The 22,201-nt window shown below is 44.0% G+C and overlaps 1 protein-coding gene across 2 annotated transcripts in view; it reads left to right on the forward strand.

Annotated features, from left to right (window-relative positions):
• The window catches only part of RBPMS (RNA binding protein, mRNA processing factor), an 85,967-nt gene that overhangs the window by 23,180 nt on the left and 40,586 nt on the right, over positions 1 to 22,201 (forward strand). For both annotated transcript variants that reach the window (XM_080987011.1, XM_080987010.1), the window contains exon 2: positions 19,165 to 19,242. In XM_080987011.1, coding sequence (XP_080843137.1) covers positions 19,165 to 19,242 — 78 coding nt within the window. The remainder of the gene's footprint in view (positions 1 to 19,164; positions 19,243 to 22,201) is intronic.

Raw genomic sequence — 22,201 nt, forward strand, 5'->3', positions numbered from 1 at the left:
TGGTGCGTCTTATGGAGCAAAAAATGCGGTAAATTCCGTTTCTAAAGTTCTGTGTTCTGCAAACGCTGCTCCAATGTGACATGGTGACTATTTTTAGGCTCTAGTCATGGAAGTCTCCAGAGATCCACAAATATTTTCACTAGAGTGCTTGTGTTTAATTCTGGCGTCCAGAACCCAAAGCCTCTAGTGTACTGTGGCACAGAAGCAGGAACACATTAAGAGAGCCCCTCTTTCAAAATGGCGCCAGGCTTCTTTCTTCTGCCGGAACACGCTGTCACTGCCATAGGTTGGAGGGGAGTGGTAGCTGCCCCCACACATACTATCTGCCCCTTCTCCCATATAAAACTGCCTTGCTGGGCAGTAGATACAAAAAAAGGAGCATGTTTCCTTCTATGGATCAGGAAGCAAGAGCCCAAATTAGTGGCACCTTGCAGTCACCCTTTTAACCTACTAATAAAAAATTAAGAAAACTGTGTTGAGCATGTGTGTGAGGAAGAGTTCTGTTTATGGGTGGGCCCTGAGTTATTTTTTTAATAAAAAGCACTCGGTGAATTGCAATCTCTCACACAATGTGTCTGAATATTTTAAGTTTAGTAGTTTTGTTAGGGAATGTTGAGTAAGCGAGGCCTCTTAACCATATCTTCCTCCTTGTGTTGCAAGTCTTCTAAAAGTGATGAACTCGCAAATCCTTGACAAGAATGTGTACAGCAAACTGAAAACAGGTATTCTCTTGGGTTTCTGAAAACTGCAGAGTAGCTAGGGAGAAGGGAGTTTTCGTTGGGTCAATCAGGTGTCAAATGTTTGCCAAGGACACTAGTGTAGTTGCTTATTTTTGACTTGGAATGTGCTGAGGAAAGCTCCGATAGCAAGGAGACTGGGTGCTTGCAGCCGCAGAACCTTCCTGAAGCCTGAGGTGTAAATCTGACCATGTTCCAATGCAACTATGATTAATGCTTGCACATTCATCGTGTGGTGATAGCAATATCAGGGGATAAGTTTCATGTGTAAATCAGCTATTGCAGAACTTTTGTATTGCCTCAGACCAGAATGCTCTTCTGTGGAGTCAGTTCACACATAGGACTAATCAGTGAGGAAACTTGCATGTTTTATTTTGGATTGTTTTATTTGATGTTTTAATGTGTTGCAAACCACTCTGAGGCTTTTTCTTTAATAAATAATAATAAAAATAAAAATGGTGCCTAGACATTCCGTTGTGGAGACTGTAAGCTAGGTTTAAGGTACCATTACCTTATATACAGTGGTACCTCGGGTTAAGAACTTAATTCGTTCCGAAGGTCCGTTCTTAACCTGAAACTGTTCTTAACCTGAAGCACCACTTTAGCTAATGGAGCCTCCTGCTGCCGCCGCACCGCTGCTGCACGATTTATGTTCTCATCCTGAAGCAAAGTTCTTAAACTGAGGTAATATTTCTGGGTTAGCAGAGTCTGTAACCTGAAGCGTATGTAACCTGAAGTGTATGTAACCTGAGGTACCACTGTATCTGAGTTTCTAACACCGGCCAAAGGGACCTCAGCTTCTGGAAACTGGCTCCAATGATTCACTTTGATCTAGCACCCTTGAGAAAACGGTATTTCCCAGCAGTTCTTTGTAGCCTAGTGATCTGGTGACCAGAAGCAGAGGAAGGAGAAGAGAGAGAAAGCGATTGACCCTTCCTTCCTCCTTTATGCCCATGCTAGTGGAACACCAACCAGGTCAGTGGAGGGGGTTGAGGGGTGGGTGTGAGGTATGGTTTTATGGGCTGCCTGGGTGAGAGAGGGCTTGGTAGATAACTGTTCTGTTGCTTGGATTAAAATCTGAACCAGGAAAGTACAGTGGTACCTCTGGTTGCGAACGGGATCCGTTCCAGAGCCCCATTCGCAACCTGAGCAGAACGCAACCCACGTCTGCGTGGGTCGCGATTCACCACTTCTGCGCATGCACGCGACGTCATTTTGAGCGTCTGCGCATGTGCAAGCGGCAAAACCTGGAATTAACCTGTTCCATTACTTCCAGGTCACCGCAGGACACAGCCTGAAAAGATTTAACCTGAAGCAAACATAACAAGAGGTATAACTGTATTTCCAGGGCTGTAATGCCTAGCCTTGTATTTGAGGTGAGCATTACGGGCCTCAAGAGACTCATATTTCTGAGCTTGTGGTTTGCAAATAAATGACAGATTATTAGCAGAAGCTTCAGTGTGTGTTTAGCCAAAAATATTACAATTATCTACCTGACATAAGCTGCTGCCCATAGTAGGACTGGGCAAATATTTCAAGGAAAACGGAATAGCCAAGAACTGTTTTCTGCTCCCCACATCAGAGGGTTTCTTGCTAACCTTGAGTCGTATGCATCTGTGACCCAGTTAGTGCTGCCCCATTTTGCTTACAAATGTTCTTGTCTCTAGGGCCATCTGCCTCTGACCCTACGTAGAGTTCCTTTCCAACATGAAAATGTTGCTTCCTTTTCTGTTGAGTGACTGGAATCTGGAGTCCTGTGTTTTTTCTGTCTCCTTCCTGCCGTGACCCCATAGATGCTGCCCTTCTTGTGAGATGGCAAGGGGAGATTTGGGCTCAGGCTGCATTAAAAAAAGAAAAGAGCAAAAAAACCTGACTGTATGTAAACAAAATGGGTGGGATTCAACAGAAGAATTTCCCCTTGTGTGATGGAACCTGTTCTCCACCTGCTCCTTTCCCTGCCCCCCCCAAAAAATTGGATTGGGGATCAGGAGAACCCCTTCTGGCGAGCTGAAATGTTTGTGCTGACATAACACGAGGTTGAATTCTTCCCAGTGTTTTCAAAACAAGATGCCAACTCATTTCAAACTAGAATTCTTTTTTTTTAAAAATGGAAAGTTCTTTGTTTAGTTTAAAATAAGCTTTGAATTTTGCTGTTCAAGAAGCTATCCATATATATCTTGCACTTTCAACAACCCTTTTACACGAAGGGTGCTCTTTTTAAGAGTTTGAAGCACCTTGTTTTGGAAAAAAAATGCATATGCACCTTTTTTTCTTCACTGCTTTCGCATTTGGCGTAATGCCCTCCTGTGACGAGACATCGGTTTATCTGCCTGACATGTGGGAGAGCAAAATAAAGTTAGCACTGAGGCCAAATATACCCTGCAGAGTATATCTTTGTGACTGATTATGGAGTAGGACGGTGTATGTTTTTTGTGATTGTAAGTTGTTTCTGTTTTTAACATTGTGTTTTAAGTGTTGCGACCTGCCCTGGGATCTTAGGGTGAAGGATGGCAAATTATTATTATTATTATTATTATTATTAATGTATTTGCATTATCAGTGCACATGTGCGCATCCTACATATGGAGTCACACATGTGTCCCACTTTCCAAACACAATGTGATCCCAGGAAACTGTTCATTAGGCAAACGTTTGCATAACGAGTTGATGATCTCCATTATTTCCTATGGGAACATTGCTATTCCGTGATCTCTTAACCTCCCTCCATGGTTTCTTCCTAAAATGGCTGCAGCATCTCTTTGGAAAAAGCAGAAGCATAGGTATAGACTTGTGGAGCTTTGGTCCATGTTCCCTCTGCTGCTGAATCCCTGCAAAGGTCTGCACCAGTGTGGGAAAGGAGAAACTGGCTTCCAGGCTAGAGGCTGTGGTTTTTGTGTTTACAGTGGTACCTCGGGTTAACTACTTAATTCGTTCCAGAGGTCCGTACTTAACCTGAAACTGTTCTTAACCTGAAACACCACTTTAGCTAATGGGGCCTCCTGCTGCTGCCGTGCCGCTGGAGCACAATTTCTGTTCTCATCCTGAAGCAAAGTTCTTAACCTGAAGCACTATTTCTAGGTTAGCAGAGTCTGTAACCTGAAGCGTATGTAACCCGAGGTACCACTGTACTTCTGGTTTACTAGAATCTGAGTTGGAGAAAAAGTTATCCTTAAAACGCTTATTTATCTCTTTATTATCTTCTAAAATGCTTATTGGTTCACGATCACTGTGCTGTATTACCTCTTTTTAATATATAGAACAACACTTCTTGGCCACCGTTCATCTGTTCACGGCTAGCAAGAGCTCCTTGCACGTCTCTGATTCCCATTGTTGTGTATCTTGAGGGCTTCAGAAAATACAGACAGGCTCGCTTCAGCCTGTGGCCAGAATAAGCATTGAGACCTTTATTAAACGAGGAGTTATATAGTTCGTTCGTATTCCCTTTTGTGCAATACTCCTGATCTCAGGAACTAAAAATAGAACTTTTTTTTCAATATAGAAGCCAAATAAGAAGATCCTTGGGGGAAGAAAAGAGTAGAATGCCCTCTCCCATCTCATGCCCCAGCTCACCATTGACTTGACGAAAAGAGCAATAATGTTTTATGGTTTGAAAGTTGGCTGACCTGAGATTCAACTTTTAAGAAAACAAGAATAATTGCTAAGGAGATGACAGTTCTCTTTGAGGCTTGTTTTCAGCTCACTTCTCAGAGCACTTACGTTCGGTACCTGTGATCTCACGGTCAAACATGCTCATTTCTCTCTCTCTCCCCATTATTAATTGTTATTATTTAAATTTGGTTATTGAGTTTCATAATAAAGTATACACTTGTAGGGCTTTTCGTCTTGACACTTGGAAATTTTAATCGAAAACCATGACAGTGTTTTGCAGTTTGGAAATAGGGTACAGATGTTCTAGAGCTGAGCTGCGTGGTCAGCAGAATCGTGTGGTTCATCGCTTCAGACTGCAGGCAGCACACAGTTTCTATGTCTGAACGACTTCTGCCTCTAAACACATCTTCCTGCTCATGGAGAACTAGCAGGTCAGGCAGAAGGCTAAGCTTAAGAGCTCTCCTGTTATATTCACTCTATATTTATCCATCACCCCTCACCCAGAGGCTTCTCAGAGCAGCAATAGATATTTCAAAATATACTGGACGGAGCTATTGCTACAAGGTCTCTGAGCCCCTTTTCATCACTGGACCCTTCCGCTGGGCTTCCATTAAGGTAAAGGTAAAGGGACCCCTGACCATTAGGTCCAGTTGTGACCGACTCTGGGGTTGCGGTGCTCATCTTGCTTTATTGGCCAAGGGAGCCAGCGTACAGGTTCCAAGTCATGTGGCCAGCATGGCTAAGCCACTTCTGGCAAACCAGAGCAGCGCGTGGAAATGCCGTTTACCTTCCCGCCGGAGCGGTACCCATTTATCTACTTGCACTTTGACGTGCTTTCGAACTGCAGGAGCAGGGACTGAGCAACGGGAGCTCACCCCGTCGCGGGGATTCGAACCGCCGACCATCTGTGTTTTTTTTTTAAAACAATTTATTGGGTTTTACAATGGAAATAAACATAATAAACAATTATAACATTTGTCTTAACATAGTTTCACATTTTCTTTGGACTTCCTCGCATCTCCCGCTCCCACTTTCATCGTTATAACATTTTGTCAGCAATTTATCATCTTATTTAGAATCTTGTGTCCCTTCTATGTTTCATAATCTTATAGTTCTCAAAAGGAGTTAAATTTTCACAATCTTACTTATTTTCTTAAAAACCTCTAAATTTAGTGGTGCTCAGTTATTTTAGTCTAGCATCTTATTTAGCATTCACTCAAATTATAATGTTTTTGTAAATAATTCTTAAATTTCTTCCAATCCTCCTCAGTCCTCTCTTCTCCCAGGTCACGAATTCTGCCGGTCATTTCAGCCAGTTCCATGTAGTCTATCAGTTGCATCTGCCATTCTTCCAGTGTGGGTAGATCTTGAGTTTTCCAGTGTTTTGCGAGAAGTATCCTTGCTGCTGTTGTTGCATACATAAAAAATGTCTGATCCTTCTTTACCACCCCTTGGCCGACAATACCCAAAAGGAAAGCCTCTGGTTTCTTAGTGAAGGTATATTTAAATACCTTTTTCAATTCATTATAAATCATTTCCCAGAACGCCTTCACTTTAGGGCAAGTCCACCAGAGGTGGAAGAACGTTCCCTCACACTCTTTACATTTCCAACACTTATTATCAGACAGGTGGTAAATTTTTGCAAGTTTGACTGGGGTCATATACCATCTATAAATCATTTTCATTACATTTTCTTTCAAAGCGTTACATGCAGTAAATTTCAATCCATTACTCCACAACCTTTCCCAGTCCTCAAACATGATATTATACCCAATGTCCTGTGCCCACCTTATCATAGCTGATTTAACCGTTTCATCTTGTGTATTCCATTTTAACAGCAAGTTATACATCCTTGAAAGTGTCTTAATCTTTGGTTCTAACAATTCTGTTTCTAGTTTCGATTTCTCCACCTGGAACCCTAGTTTCTTATCATTTTTAAAAACTTCTTTAATCTGAGCGTAATGTAGCCAGTCTCGCACTTTGTCTTTCATTTTCTCCAAACTCTGCAATTTCCAAATATCTCCATCCTTTTCTAATATCTCCCAATATTTTGGCCATTTAGCCTCCATATTGGGTCTTTTTCTCGAACCGCCGACCTTCTGATCAGCAAGTCCTAGGCTCTGTGGTTTAACCCACAGCACCACCCGCGTCCCTATCATCTAGTCCTAGCTTACACCAATTTCTTCTTACAGACTTGCCACTAGGACTCTGACTCAAATACCTGTGTTTCTTGTTGCCTTCTTATGTGCTCAGAGTGTGAAGGCTCCATCTGCATCCTTTTCCACCTCTGACCTTTCTTTGGACACTGTTTTCGCAGGCTGTAGCCTCTTACCTCTGTTCCCTTGAACTCCTCACTCTGAGCATGGGGTGGAATGCATATTGATGATTCCCCTCCTGCTTCTCTTTCCTCTTTCTGATTCCTCCTCAAGCCCTTGCCTCAGCGGTTCTGTTTTATCTCTGCACCCTGTGAGGAGAGGCGTGACTTCCACCCTGACCTGATTTATTGCTCGCATGGCTTCCTGCGAAGACTTAACACATTCACAGCAGCAGAGCTGCTTCCTCCTAACACCTTCCTGCTAACAGTCTAGGGGCCAAACTGCATATGACATTAAATGGGTCAGTTGTGTGACTCTATTTTAAAAACTATAAATAGCAGCCACTGGAGGGCCTAACCAAGACCATGTGTGTAGGGGAGAAACCTGTCAGGAAGTTCCCAATCATCCCAGTGGCACTTTTCCTTTCAGGGCTAATAGCAACTTGGGTGTGTATTTGATATTCCCCCCTCCCCTGGCACTATGGCCTGGGAATAAAGACTTAATTCCACTCTCATCACACACTCGGTTCTGATCAGGGTCTCCATAGTCTGCTCATGGTTTTTAAAAGATTTGTCAGGCAATTGCAACTGATGTAGTTTAGCTGCAGGTCTCTCTGTGCAGAGTTCTTATAATATAAAGGAGAGCATTTGAGCATGTCTGAAGGGGTGCAGTGGGACGAGGGTGGCGCTGTGGGTTAAACCACAGAGCCTAGGACTTGCCGATCAGAAGGTTGGCAGTTCGAATCCCCGCGACGGGGTGAGCTCCCGTTGCTCGGTCCATGCTCCTGCCAACCTAGCAGTTCAAAAGCACGTCAAAGTGCAAGTAGATAAATAGGTACCACTCTGGCGGGAAGGTAAACGGCGTTTCCGTGCACTGCTCTGGCTTGCCAGAAGCGGCTTAGTCATGCTGGCCACATGACCTGGAAGCTGTACGCTGGCTCCCTCGGCCAGTAAAGCGAGATGAGTGCCGCAGCCCCAGAGTTGGTCACGACTGGACCTAATGGTCAGGGGTCCCTTTCCCTTTACCTAAAGGGGTGCGGGGAAGAGCTGCAAGAAAAGAGAACACAGTTGTAAAAAGAGGACATGTTATAGTAGTCCAGTATGGATTTTTTCCAGAGCATAAATAATGCTGGGGAGGTCAGGAGTAGCCGGGTCCTCCAGGTGTTCCTGGATCTGCAACAGCATGATCAATGGCCAAAGGTGGTGGATATTGTAGTCCAGCACTCATCTGGAGGGCACCTCACTTGGTGGAAGGATGTTTGTGCCACTGATGCCCGTTTGGTATCCAAGTTGCGAATCTGATTCTTTTAGGGGAAGCGTAAGCCCTTTCAGAACAGGTTGAACACCACCATTCCAGTCCACTAAATCATCTACCAGCACTTTACCTGCCTTGTCTGGATTTGCTTTTGCATTCCATTCCTTATTGGGTCCATTTCTGATTCAGATACCGGTTCGCCGCATTCACAGCCTCACTTGGCTCAATGAACACTTTTCTTTCTTACATCTACATGTCACCCTTTCATCCAAGGTGCTCAAGCTGGTGTATATTCCTCTTCTCTTCTGCCTTTTATTCCTGCAGGAGATAACTAGAACATGTACCACTCTGGTGAGACAGGGCACAGGCAGGTAAGGTCTCGGCCGATGAACCAGATGGAGCTGGTCGACAGCCACCCTGGACACAGAGTTGACCTGTGCCTCCACGGACAGCTGTGAGTCCAAAATGACTCCAAGGCTGTGCAGTTGGTCCTTTAGGGCAGGCATCCCCAACCTACGGCCCTCCAGATGTTTTGGCCTACAACTCCCATGATCCCTAGCTAACAGGACCAGTGGTCAGGGATTATGGGAATTGTAGTCCAAAACATCTGGAGGGCCGAAGGTTGGGGATGCCTGCTTTAGGGTCACAGTGTTGCACTTTTGTATGATAGTCCTGGCTCATTTTATAGGGTTGTTGTAAGTTGTCTACTCTGCCCCATCCCACCCAAACACATTCTGTAGAGCTTTAAATGGGCAGAGTGAGACCTCTGGCATAACTGCCATTCCCTTTCTTCTGCAGATGTTTTTGCCTGTGTTTCAAGCACCTGGTCAGAGCAACCATTGGAGTTGCTGTGTTCCTGAAGTACCCAACACAGTGCCCTTGGGGTGTTGTTGGAACGCAGCTCCCATCAGCCCCTGCCTTCATGGCTGGTGGTCAAGAATGATGGAAGTTTTAGTCTACAAATATATGTCAGTTGCCCCTGCCATATGCCTTGAGCATGTTTGCAGAGTGGCAATCAGTCTCTTAAAAATGGCTTGTGAATAGTCACTTGTGCAGTTTATCTGTGATGTGAGTGTTAGCACATTTCCTGCAGGCAATTGGGAAAAGATAACTTTGGAGTCACAAATGGGTATGTATAGGCAGCCAGGCTACGAAATATTTTTGTGGTCTTTTCTTTATAAGACAGTCCTGCAAGCATTCATTAAACAGAAGGGAGGGTTAATGTTTTGCTTGCACACTGATTTCAGGTGTGTCAAACTGTGTCTAGTATGCCGAGTCTATAGTAGGCTTTTTCCTCTATTTTTATATAGAAAGTTGGCTGCTTTTCAGTTTGGGAAGTTCGCAACGCAAAGCTTTCTGTCAAATACTGTGCAGAGGCCATTAAGGGAATTGTTTGCAAACAAAACTTTTCATGTCCATAGAGAACCAGTGGAAATAGAAGCCACATCTAAATATTGCAAATAAACAGAGGCCCCAGGCATTGCATGTCACAGTGTCGGGTATCTGATGTGGATTTGGAATGCAGGTTAAAATGACTTGGCCCTGTGCTCATAACCCTTGGAAACTCAACATCTCAGATTAGTGCTGATATACAGATGCGCTGGCATCGGCTCCTTTCTCCATTTATGGGGATTTTGACATCTTGTCCTAAAGTTCTGGTCCCTGGCCAAAGAAATTATAAGAGATTACATGGCTCCAGCTTCTCTTAGTCCCAGGAATCTCTACGCTAGGGGTTTGTTTCCACTGTCCCCTGGTGAACTTTAATGGAGATCTTTGCAACCAGCTCATTCCGGCAGTGTGCGGGACAGATTCTGCCATGTGCTAGTGCAAGTTTTCTTGTGCCCTTTTCCCGTTTTTGCTCATAAGTTTATTGTTCTAGCCAAAGGCCATGACAAACTTAGTACCCTCTTGCTTGTGTGAACAAAGATTTCAGAAAGCAATCTCTTGAGTCTCTATATAAGGGGCAGATTAATGAGTGATGTCTTCACCTGAGCTTGACCACAAATACAAAGTCTTCTGTTGTAGTGGCCATCCAAGATTGCACTGGAGCTAGTTCAAGCAGTTTTGTAGCTTACTGTTATACTCACGTAATGCCTTTGACTAGACTTTACGAAGAGAACAGTACCCAGTAATTCTGGAGAAGCAAAAAAAATGCAATGCATATCTAGACTACAAATACGTTGGTTCTATATAATAATATTTTGTACCTACATAGCACTTCAGAACATTCAGAGCACACACTTTTATAGCTGTTTGCAGGGCAGATGGTCAGTGTTAGAAACTGGGATAGAAAAGCTAGGAGCCAAATGGCTCCTGGGACTTGGGTTTGGGTGCCAAAACAGAATATCTAGTCGCCATGTTGGGGGGGGGGGAGTGTTGGCCAGCAACACATTTTATTTATTATTTTGATAAGCATTAACTAATACGCAAGACGCGGGTGGCGCTGTGGGTAAAACCTCAGCGCCTAGGACTTGCTGATCGTCAGGTCGGCGGTTCGAATCCCCGCGGTGGGGTGCGCTCCCGTTGCTCGGTCCCAGCGCCTGCCAACCTAGCAGTTCGAAAGCACCCCCGGGTGCAAGTAGATAAATAGGGACTGCTTACTAGCGGGAAGGTAAACAGCGTTTCCGTGTGCTGCGCTGGCTCGCCAGATGCAGTTTGTCACGCTGGCCACGTGACCCGGAAGTGTCTTCGGACAGCGCTGGCCCCCGGCCTCTTAAGCGAGATGGGCGCGCAACCCCAGAGTCGGACACGACTGGCCCGTACGGGCAGGGGTACCTTTACCTTTATCTTAATACGCAATTCACATAAGTGACACATTGTTAAGATCACATTTTTAACCGAAATAGTTAATATATGTTTAATTTGGTGTTGACAATAAAAATATTGGCACCATACTTCAGTTTTCAAAACACTCTACTCTTTACTGTATTGTTAAACTTCTTAACTTGTCTATCCTTATCATATACTTTGAGGCTTCAAAGCACACACATTTAAGTAATTCTTGAGTGTCAGCCAGGCACAAAAAATGGCACCCAGACTTTTTGAGGTGCTCGCAAATGGAGAATCTTTAGGCACAAAATGTGCCTGGCGACCTGCTAATTTTGAACCTTGAAGATGGTATGGTCCCCGCTTCAGCTTTTAAGGCAGTTACAAAGAAGGATAGTTGCTTGTGATGTTTATTCTCACCCCATGTTTCACTATGGTAAATGGAGTTGGGGACACAAAGTGTGTTGGGATGCAACTGCTCTCAAGCCACTTTGAGCTCCCTTTTTAGGCAGTCATACATGACCTTGGTATCATTACAACCGGGATCTTGCAGATAGCTATCATTATTCTCTTTTGCCCTGTCGAAAGGATTCTAGGAGCCCCTGCGAGGAGAGATGCCTGTTGAATCAGGCATCGGTTGCAGAATGAAATGTGACCTTTTCATGTTGGGCTCAGTTGCAACAAATGTGCACAAAGGAGAATTTCCATTCTTGCTCAAAGAGTTTGGTGGAGATAGAATCCAGTTGCTTAGATATGTGCAACACATTGTAATAATAATAATAATAATAATAATAATAATAATAGTAGTAGTAGTAGTAGATTGAAAGTTCACGGTCTGGAGCCCTTGCCTGGAGGTGCCATGGGATCTGCAGACACTAGATTGGTGACCCTACCTTACTGCATGACATATATGGCTGCCTCAGTTATATATCCCTGACTTAAGGGTGAAAATGTCTGTTGGTGATGAGAGAGCCCATTTACTAGTACAGTGGTACCTTGGCTGTCGAACTTAATCTGTTCCAGGAGTCTGTTCAACTCGTGGAACCGTTCGAAAACCAAGGTGAGGCTTCCGATTGGCTGCAGGAGCTTTCTGTACTCAATCGGAAGCCGCGTCGGACATTCGGCTTCTGAAAAATGTTCGCAAACCGGAACACTTACTTCTGGGGTTGTGGCTTTCAGGAGCCGATTGTTCAGGAGCCAAGCCGTTCGACAACCAAGGTACCACTGTACTGGGGCTTGTGCATGTGGAAAGTTATCATATAATTGGAACTAGATACTTGCTGGCTTTCATTTGGCTCTTGTGTGGACTTCAGCAGAACACAACCTCTTAAGATGTTTGACTCCATTGCGATAAGGGTATATCAGATACCTCTGAAGAGGACCAAACTAAGAGGAAGCCATTGAGCCTTTTGCTCATGTAGGGTTATTTAGACTTGCTGACAGCTGTTAATTATTGACAAGGGTTTAGAGATTAGCTGCCTTGTTTTGAATTGGAGTAAATCATTGAACTGAAGAGAATCTCTTAATAAACCTCCAAAACCAATGTTATTTACTAACATTAACTTACTCTGCCAAGTTGTATGTGTTCTTCATTTTAATTTTATTATTCGGTATAATACATTACATTTGGTGGAGTCAAAAAGTTGAATAAGTGGAATATGAGGCCGCTTGATGCTGTAGTGAACAAGATCCTAGGCAACATCTGAACTCATACTTTATACAAAATAGGCCAGACAAAAGGCAAATTCTTGGTTTCTCAGTGAAAATCTATTGGAAAACAAGAACTCGTCTTTTTATTTAAAAATAATAATAACAAAAAAGTCATTGCAAACAGCCAAAGGCATTTGAAGTCTTTGTTTCTGTCTCTGTTGTACTTCTGGCAGATGTTTAAGGACAAGGGAACATTATACTTTGCTTTCTAGAAAATAACACATGTCTGGAAAAGCTAGATTTAGGGGGCAGCTTTGCCCTTGGCCAGAATACCTCATTAATACCAGAAAGAATAATAAGAGATGAGGGAGGGTAGAGGGTGAAGAACAAAAAAATGCACTTGTAGGAAAAAAATGTATTATTTTTAGAAGGCTTTGAAATTCCTTGTGTACTCCTTCACAAAATTGAGGAATGCTGATAGGCTCAAGCACTGGAACGTTGCTGTGTTTAACACTCAGGAATGAGTTGGGGAAAGGGGGGAAACAGTTCATGTGGTGGGTTTCAGTTGCTGGACTGCCTCTGGCTGCAGTTTGAAATGTGTGTTTTTGGGATAGCAAAGATAGGCTAATTCAAGTGAGGGACACTTTAGGATGTAGAAGGAGACTTCTGAACCATGTGTCTTGATTCAGTCTGTAGTGTGGGAGAAATGGATCTTGCAGAACCATACCTGTGGCTGGGCGATATCTGGTTTTCAACATCATGATATATCGCCAGCTAAACATTACAGTATACAGCTATATAAAGGTGGAGCTATATAGAGGCATTGGCTGGCTTCGTGGTTTTTACCGCATTGTGATTTTTGAATAGCACACACCTAGGCATCATGATTCACAGTATATCGCCAGGTCAAAAATTATGAAACTGATAGATATCATGATATGGACTTCGAACTGGTTTTGGATGATATATCACATAGCCCTATCTGTGATGTGCTCCTTCACACGATGGGTAATTAACTTACGGACATGAGAACCACAGTCTGAGATGGGCTTAAGAAGTTAAAGGTAAAGGTACCCCTGGGGTTGCGTGCACATCTCACTCTATAGGCTGAGGGAGCAGGCGTTGGTCCACAGACAGCTTCTGGGTCATGTGGCCAGCATGACTAAGCCGCTTCTGGCGAACCAGAGCAGTACATGGAAACGGCGTTTACCTTCCTGCTGGAGTGGTACCTATTTATCTACTTGCACTTTGATGTGCTTTCAAACTGCTAGGTGGGCAGGAGCAGGGACTGAGCAACGGGAGCTCACCCCGTGGCGGGGATTCGAACCGTCGTCCTTCTGATCGGCAAGCCCTAGGCTCTGTGGTTTAGACCACAGCGCCACCCGTGTCCCTTGAGATGGGCTTAGTGGTGGGTAATTTTAAGGCAAATTCATGGAGGAAAGGTCTGTCAATGAAAATTATCCTTCATGATAACTAATGGAGCCTCAGTGTAGGGAGACGGCATAGTCCTGAAGACCAGGTTCTGGGAGCCAATAATGGAGGGCCCTAATTTTAAACTTTGTGAAAGCACGCGGGTGGCTGTTGTTCGCGATGGAATGTCCAGTGACATGGTTCCTTGACTTGAGCCAGGAGGGCTGGATCCTTACTGCATATAAGAATGCTTACACAAGTATAGCTGTGTGGGTGTGTATCCCTATCTCCTTGACTAAAAGGCTATTAATTGCTGATCTCATCTCTCTTTGGTGTTCTTCCATTGAACACGCCGCTAGACTTTTGCTTCTAAAGAGCAATAGAGCTTGAATTTCACCTTTGCACTGTATAATTTATTTACAAAGAAGAGAACTTGGGTCACTTACTATTTGGACCATGATTACATCAAGCCAGAAGAGACCCTTTGTTGCTCAGTTTTAAGTGCTCTGTATATTCGCTGACTGAAACTGTAGGCTCAAGTTAAGTGTAAATACCCCGCTTAACTAGCACAGAAAAGAGAGAAGACAAAGGCACCCAAATGGAAACAAAAGTCCTCACCTTCTGTCGGGAGCCTCCCCTCTTTTGAGCAAACCTGTTTTGGTCTGTTGTTTGCATATTACCCTGATGAAGGAATTGCATAAGGCAGGAGATGGGGGACAGTCTTCTCTTGCTGATGATCAAACAAGGTGTTAAAGGGGGGGGGGGAGGACTGAATGTACAAATACTTACCAAACCTATCTTCACAGAGGTAAAAGTGGAAACAGTATTGTTATAGATTGGGGGGACCCCCCCTAAATCATATAAATTAGGCATGATTTTTGATTATTTGGGATGTGAAGGGAGAAATAAAAGCTGCAGAAGAATTCCTGAGCTAGCCAAAAAGACCTGGCCATTAAGAAACAAGACAGGGCCATTGGCATTGCAAGAGAACTGTCCTCCCCCTTTGCCTTGAGGTATGAACAGAGGCTGGGGTTTGGGAAGGTTGCCAGGGTAACTGGATGTGAGGTGACAGGAAAAGAGAAGGTTTTTTTTAGCAAGGTGTTCTGGGAAAAAGAAGGGGGGAGAAGAAGGACTGAGATCCATCTTTGGCAGGCTGGCTGAAGGCTGACTGGGAGAGATGCCTTGGACTCTGTGGCTGCAGCGCTGAGGGGTACAATCCCCTCTTGGAATGTTGTAAGATCTGGACTCCCTTCATGCAGACTGAAGGTGTAAATAGGCGAACAAACCTTATTTCTTAAAGCTACAACAGTCTCTGCCATGTCTCAATTCTGCAAAGGAACACAGACCCTGGGTGAGTGCCTGGAACCCCCTGGACACTTGCCACCGCTCGTCGGAGAGAGGGGGAGGCACCCAACTTTTGTAACAGTATACACACCACAAGCAGCATTCGCTCTATCAAACTGCCTTCAGACGTCTGGGATGACAAAATCCTTTGCCTCTAGCCATCAAAGTGCCTTTCTGTGAGGTCTCTTTTATGTCCTAGTGAATCCTCAATGATTATCTTTATAGTTGGCAAAAGGCAGAGTCTCAGGACAGCTGGTGATGTCTGTTTAGAGAGGTATGTGTATGTTGGAGAGAGAGAGAGGAATGTTGGGGTCAGAGTCTATATTATCCTGGTCAGAGGGACAAGGGTGGTGCTGTGGTCTAAACCACTGAGCCTCTTGGGCTTGCCGATTGGAAGGTTGGCGGTTCGAATCAGCGCAATGGGATGAGCTCCCATTGCTCTGTCCCAGTTTCTGCCAACCTAGCAGTTCGAAAGCATACCAGTGCAAGTAGATAAGTAGGAGCCGCTGTGGCAGGAAGATAAACTGTTTCCATGCACTCTGGAACTTGTCATGGTGTCTCATTGCGCCAGAAGCGGTTTAGTTATGCTGGCCACATGACCTGGCAAGCTGTCTGTGGACAAACGCCAGCTCCCTTGGCCTGAAAGCCAAGATGAGCAACACACCCCATAGTCACCTTTGACTGGACTTAACTGTCCAGGGGTCCTTTACCTTTATGTTATCCTGGTCAGTAAACTTTCTTTGGCCAACTTTTGATTGGTTGGGATAGACAGTAGAGTCTCTTTCATATTAGAAAAAGAGTAGCTGTTAACCTCTCCTCCTCTTCCTACTATGAGATGTGAAAAAAATAGAGTGGAAGGCTAAGGAGTGGGCACTCATTTCATATTTGCTGAATCAAAAGCAACACATTGCTTTGGGGCAAACTGGTACTGATTTCCTCACGAAGCTGAAGCAAACACATATCTCTTAATGGGAAACAGTACCAGCGAGGCCGAAACATTCTGCCTAATGTGCCGATCAGTGCCTTCCTAATCCTTCAGGACCTCTGGCACGCTTCAGAAAATTAATGTTTGGTTTGGTGAAGCATAGGGGTGGACAAACAACAGTTGGGCACTTTTATCTTACATAGTCAGATATGAGCAGCTCTTTATGAGTCTGGAATAAACTTGCATTTCTAACGTAAGGGAGATCGTACAGTAGATTCCAAACACTGGTTGCAACCCGTGGAAATTATAACACCAGGAAACAGGCTGGGAGTACTTTTTGATGACAGAACCCTAAACAGAGGACTCGTTTGACAGCCGGCTTTTTTCTTAAACAACAGCAGGTCCTTTGTGCGAGTGATAGGGTAGAAACATTGCAAAACACTGTGACTTGGCATAGGAAGCTTTCATTATTTATCGATAAAAACGTATGAGAGCCTTACAAAGAAAAGTAGAACTCAAGGTGATTTGCAGCCAGTGCTATTTTTCTAGGAGGTGCTGGAGCTCACCACGAGCCAGTGTGGTGTAGTGGTTAAGAGCGATGGGCTCGTAATCTGGTGAACCGGGTTTGATTCCCCGCTCCTCCACATGCAGCTGCTGGGTGACCTTGGGCCAGTCACACTTCTCTGAAGTCTCTCAGCCCCACTCACCTCACATAGTGTTTGTTGTGGGGGAGGAAGGGAAAGGAGATTGTTAGCTGCTTTGAGACTCCTTAGGGTAGTGATAAAGCGGGATATCAAATCCAAACTCTTCTTCTTCTTCTCCCTTGTTCTCTTAGAATGGCACCAACCTGAGAGGTGCTGGAGCTAAGCTCTGGTGAGGTCCCGCTGAAAAAAAGCCCTGTGTGTAGCCAAAAAAGGAACATTGTATTAAATTCTAGTTTAAAATGCTTTCTTGATATTTCCAAAGCCAGAAGAAATGTAGTAACTCCAATGCAAGTAAGTCCAAAAGAACTTAACAAGGTTAGATGAGGTAGGGGGAGAGAAAAAGAAATGAAAATGCAGGACCTCAGGGGTGTATGGGAATCTGTTCATTAGGGCCAGACATGAATGAAGAGATTCTGGCTCAGCTGTGCCTGAAAAACGTATTTTGAAAGGAGCAGCTTATGCATTAACAAGCTTATGGACCTGAAGTTACTTAGATGTTTGAAGCCTGATAGAATAGGTAGATTTTCACCAGGCCTCTGAGTGCTAAGAAGGATAACCTGGCAAGCCTCCCTGGAGAGGACATGAAGCAGTTCTTGGCACCACAAATAAGAGTCCTATCTCAGGAGCCCATAAACTGACATCATAAAGAGCTGTATGCAGAACAGGGTCTCCCAGATGTGCTTTGGCTAGAGGGAGGTTTCTGTGGGAGATGTTCTCAAAGATACTCTTGAGCTAAGGCCGTTTCTGAAACAGAGTACATGATTGCAGCATACATTTTCTTCTTGCAAAGCATTATTAAGTAACTTTGCATGCCGATATTGACATTGGTAGAGCAGTTTACCATTTACTATGGGTATAAATTTTCCGGATTTGCAGACATCTGCGTTGCTTCATATGCATCTGCAAGGAAGCCAACACTTGGCGATAGTTTTTAAGTCATCTGCTTAAAGCTGGGTGGGGGGTTAATGCTGCTTTAATGGGTAAACATTTATTTATTTATGGCTAAATAATTGTTGAGAGAAGCTTGAAGTCATGACTTCAGCAAAATATGGCTGTGATCCACCAGCACTCTCTTTCCAGTGCAGAAGAAACAGTTTTAGTATCAGTGTAATTCTGTTGGTTTTTTTTTTTTAATGTTGCAGGATGTGCAGGAGTTATTATTTGAAATTAACGAACAGGGCTGGGTAAATGAAACATTGTCACCTGATGACTTTGAAGCCATTTTCATGTTTGTGTTTATAAGGAAGGCTTCAATTGGGAGCCGATTGAAACTAAATCCTTCGAAGACAGAGGTCCTATGGCTGGGTCGGGATGGCATGGGGATGGGGGCCCAATTAGTGCCATTGCCTTCCGTTAAGAGTTTGGGTGTAATCCTTGACGCCTCCCTTTCCATGGAGGTGCAGGTTACAGCAACAGCCAAGGCGACATTTTTCCACCTTCGCCGCATCAAGCAGTTGGTCCCTTACCTTTCCCGCCCCGACCTGGCCACAGTGATCCATGCGACGGTCACCTCCAGGCTTGACTACTGTAATTCGCTCTACGCGGGGCTGCCCTTGAAGCTGTCCCAGAAACTCCAGCGGGTGCAGAATGCTGCAGCGAGGCTCCTCACGGGGTCTCTGCCATGGGAGCATATTCACCCAGTGCTTTTCAAGCTGCACTGGCTCCCGGTGGTGTACAGGGTCAGATTTAAGGTGCTGCTTTTGACCTTTAAAGCCCTTCACAGCCTAGGACCCTCGTACCTACGGGACCGCCTCTCCCAGTATGCCCCACGGAGAGCCTCAAGGTCCATAAATAGCAACACCCTAGTGGTCCCGGGCCCTAAGGAAGTTAGATTAGCTTCAACCAGAGCCAGGGTCTTTTCAACACTGGCTCCGGCCTGGTGGAACGCTCTGCCTCATGAGACCAGGGCCCTGCAGGATCGGATTTCTTTCCGCAGGGCTTGACAGAAATTGTTCCGCCTGGCCTTTGGCTTGGAGCCAATTTGATTCCCTCCCTCCCTTTCTTTTTTTCTTTACTTCTCCTCCTGCGATGAGGCTACATTTTAATATTTTAATGTTTCATTATTTTATTGTTGTATTTTAATTTTGTTTTTAAGTTGTAATCATTCAACTTGTTTTTATTACTGCTTGTAAGCCGCTCTGAGCCCGGCCTTGGCTGGGGAGGGCGGGGTATAAATAAATATTATTATTATTATTAGACCTTCCAGGTTACCTGCAGTAAGTAAGAATCCCTTGTGCTCAGAGATGGGAAGCTTTTGTAAATTCCTGTTGATTTCTCATATACAGCTAACAAGAGATGTTTGGGCAGGTAGGCCAGTAATTTTTGTGAACAGACTTTAAAGGTTGAAAAAACTACTATTTGGAACTTCTTCATTTTTTGACAAAAAAAAGAAGGTTAAGTTGCCTTAATATTCTTGACGTGTGCCCTTTTCGCTTTTGTTTTTGTTAAAGGTACGAACGCTATTTGTCAGCGGCCTGCCTCTGGACATCAAACCCCGGGAACTCTATTTGTTGTTCAGACCATTCAAGGTACCCTGCTATTGAACTTGGAACTGAAGTGCCAGTGTCCTTATTTACGTAAATACTTGTGGTTCGTTTACTGTTTGTCATAGATGGTAAATCGGCGCAATAATATGTAATTGCCTCTTCTGGAGTAGCAGACAGAAATTCAGACGATGCTCCTCAGTATCTGGATTTTGAAAAAAGGTTGGGATGCAGTCTATCATGATATCTTATTTCAAATAAAAACTTGGCTACAGTGACTTTCCCATGAAGTGAAAGTTGGCCAAGAGCCCATGAGTAGAGTAATTATAAATAGCATACTGGTGTGATCAGGATTTAAAGTTGTGAATGCTAACCTCTAATGATGATAGGGATTTGGAGTAAGGATTCATAAGAAGGCTGAGCGACGTGTAATAATATGAACACACTTATGTATGCTTCCTGCAAGCATACATGCGTATTCCTGGTTGCTCCTTGGAAGTCCCCCAGCTCCCAGTCCAGGCAACAGAATTCCTGCAGCCCAGCCTGGTATATTTTCTGTTGCAGTGCTCGTTTCTCTTAGGAAATAAACCCCATCTCCCAAGTTTTAACTACTAGATGTAAAAATATCCCTACTCCAGACTTCCTCAGTACACATTAGTGTCTTGGCATTATGTATGTAACAAACTGAATCTGGCTAGCTAGTGCTGAAGTACCTTGACTACCTTCATGATCCTGCTTTTGCTAGAGGAAGAGAAATAGAAACGCTCCCCTTTTATACTTCCCAGCAGTTGGCGTGTCTTGGGGTACAGCTACTTTTCTGTTTCCCTCTGTATTAAAGTCCAGATGTGCATGGACGGCTAAGGGAGCTGGGCATGTTTAGCCTGGAGAAGAGGAGGTTAAGGGGTGATATGATAGCCATGTTCAAATATATAAAAGGATGTCACATAGAGGAGGGAGAAAGGTTGTTTTCTGCTGCTCCAGAGAAGCGGACGCGGAGCAATGGATCCAAACTACAAGAAAGAAGATTCCACCTAAACGTTAGGAAGAACTTCCTGACAGTAAGAGCTGTTCGACAGTGGAATTTGCTGCCAAGGAGTGTGGTGGAGTCTCCTTCTTTGGAGGTCTTTAAGCAGAGGCTTGACAACCATATGTCAGGAGTGCTCTGATGGTGTTTCCTGCTTGGCAGGGTGTTGGACTCGATGGCCCTTGTGGTCTCTTCCAACTCTGTGATTCTATGATGTGTCCCATTTTCAGACAGAAAATGAATTGGACTATAGAGTCACTAAATTTGAGTTTCTGGGTCTTACAGACATAATCTGTAATGATTTTAACATCCCATAAGTATTATTTTTGCTTCCAGGGAGCACTGTAAATGTCTCATCACTGCAGAATTTGCATGGAAGTATAGCCCTGATTCCCGCTGCTTTAAGAAAACCACCAGTGGCTTTGTGACATATTACTCTTATCCCCACCCTTCCGTCAGACCTGTTTGCATGCCTAAGAAGCATACCTCACATTTAGAAAAGGGGAAAAGCCTGAAGCCTGCCATGCTCAACAGGCCTGGAAGCGGACAGGTCAAGAACGAATTTGAGCAGGACCTACCATAACTAGTGTCTGAAATTGAAAATGGAGAGGCAGCATGGGATTTGGGAAGCAGAGACAGAGGGAAAGGCATCCCAAGGGCAAGAGAGGAAGTAGAGCCCCATGAGAAGAACAAAGCCACCTGGATAGGGAATCTGGGACAGGAACTTGCCCCACCTTTCTCAGCTTCTGCCTATCCTCATGGTTACTTCACACACACACTTAGATACTTCGGTGTGCATCTCACTAGCTGCTTAAGATTTGCATCCTTAGCTTTCCTAGTAAAGCTATTTGAAGAGTCTCTTCCACAAACATTCCCTTTGACCTGCCTTTGCAAATTATCAGCTATGTTCCTTTTATTGCTAGCAGAGCAGGGATATAAATTTTGCTCATCTTTTACATGAAATCCTCAGGCACCCATATTTAATTGGACAGAGTGGACACCTCTTAGAGCTGGGGTAGCTAACCTTTTTTGGCCTTCTCTCTGCCTCTTACACCCACGACGCACAAACCCCTATTTGATCACCCCTGTTTTATACCATCCCAGAATCTGTATCACCCTTTATTTACATGTGCAAGTAGACACTAGACTTGAATGTTGATTCTCTTTTAAGGAGTTTTAAAAAAATAAATCGGAAGAACTTCTCTAAACATTCAGTGTAGTCATATAGTAAGCCTGGATTTAAGAATGCAGATATGTTACGTTTGAATATTCCACCAACTGTGTATGTGTATATATTTTTAAACCACCCTCCTTGCATATGTGATGTTGGGGCAAAGAGTTCTAGGTTCTCATATTCTGCCTTGTGTGCAGGTTTGCCATATTCATTTGTTCCCTGAGGCATCTGATTGGTCACTGTGTTTATATGAGAAGGGGGGCATTCAGATGTGTGGTGATCCCAGTTGCAGTGGAAAAGCTTGTACCCAAGCAACAAAACCACAGCCATACTGAAGTACTACTGTAAAATTATGGATATTTTAATAATTCACAGTTTGGATGGGTTTTACAATGCAAAGCTTCATATGTTTACTCAGAAGGAAGCCCTGCTGTGCTCAGAATCAATCAATCATTTTATTTGCATGCTCCCTTTCCAAAGTTAAAACCATGCTTAAGGCAGCTTACGACATAAAAAAGTTACATAACTACAAACATAACCAAAGTAGTCATAAACAATAAAACATCAAAAAGTACACAACCAAATTGAACAATTTCCACATAACTTGTAAAAAAAGATACAAAAATTAATATCAATAACAGCAAAAAACTCCAAATAGACTCCAAAGAGTCTGTTCAGCAGCCTCAGCTTTTGTAGCTGGAGTCAGTCCGGGTCCTGCCCTCCCAGACCAGTTGGAAAAATGCCTGCAAGTCAAGGAGCAGGTTTTCCAGAACTTACAGCCAAGATGGTCTCTCAAAAGGGCTTAC

The sequence above is a fragment of the Podarcis pityusensis genome (assembly GCF_964106645.2).
Source record: "Podarcis pityusensis genome assembly, chromosome: 17".
Taxonomy (NCBI): Eukaryota; Metazoa; Chordata; class Lepidosauria; order Squamata; family Lacertidae; genus Podarcis; species Podarcis pityusensis.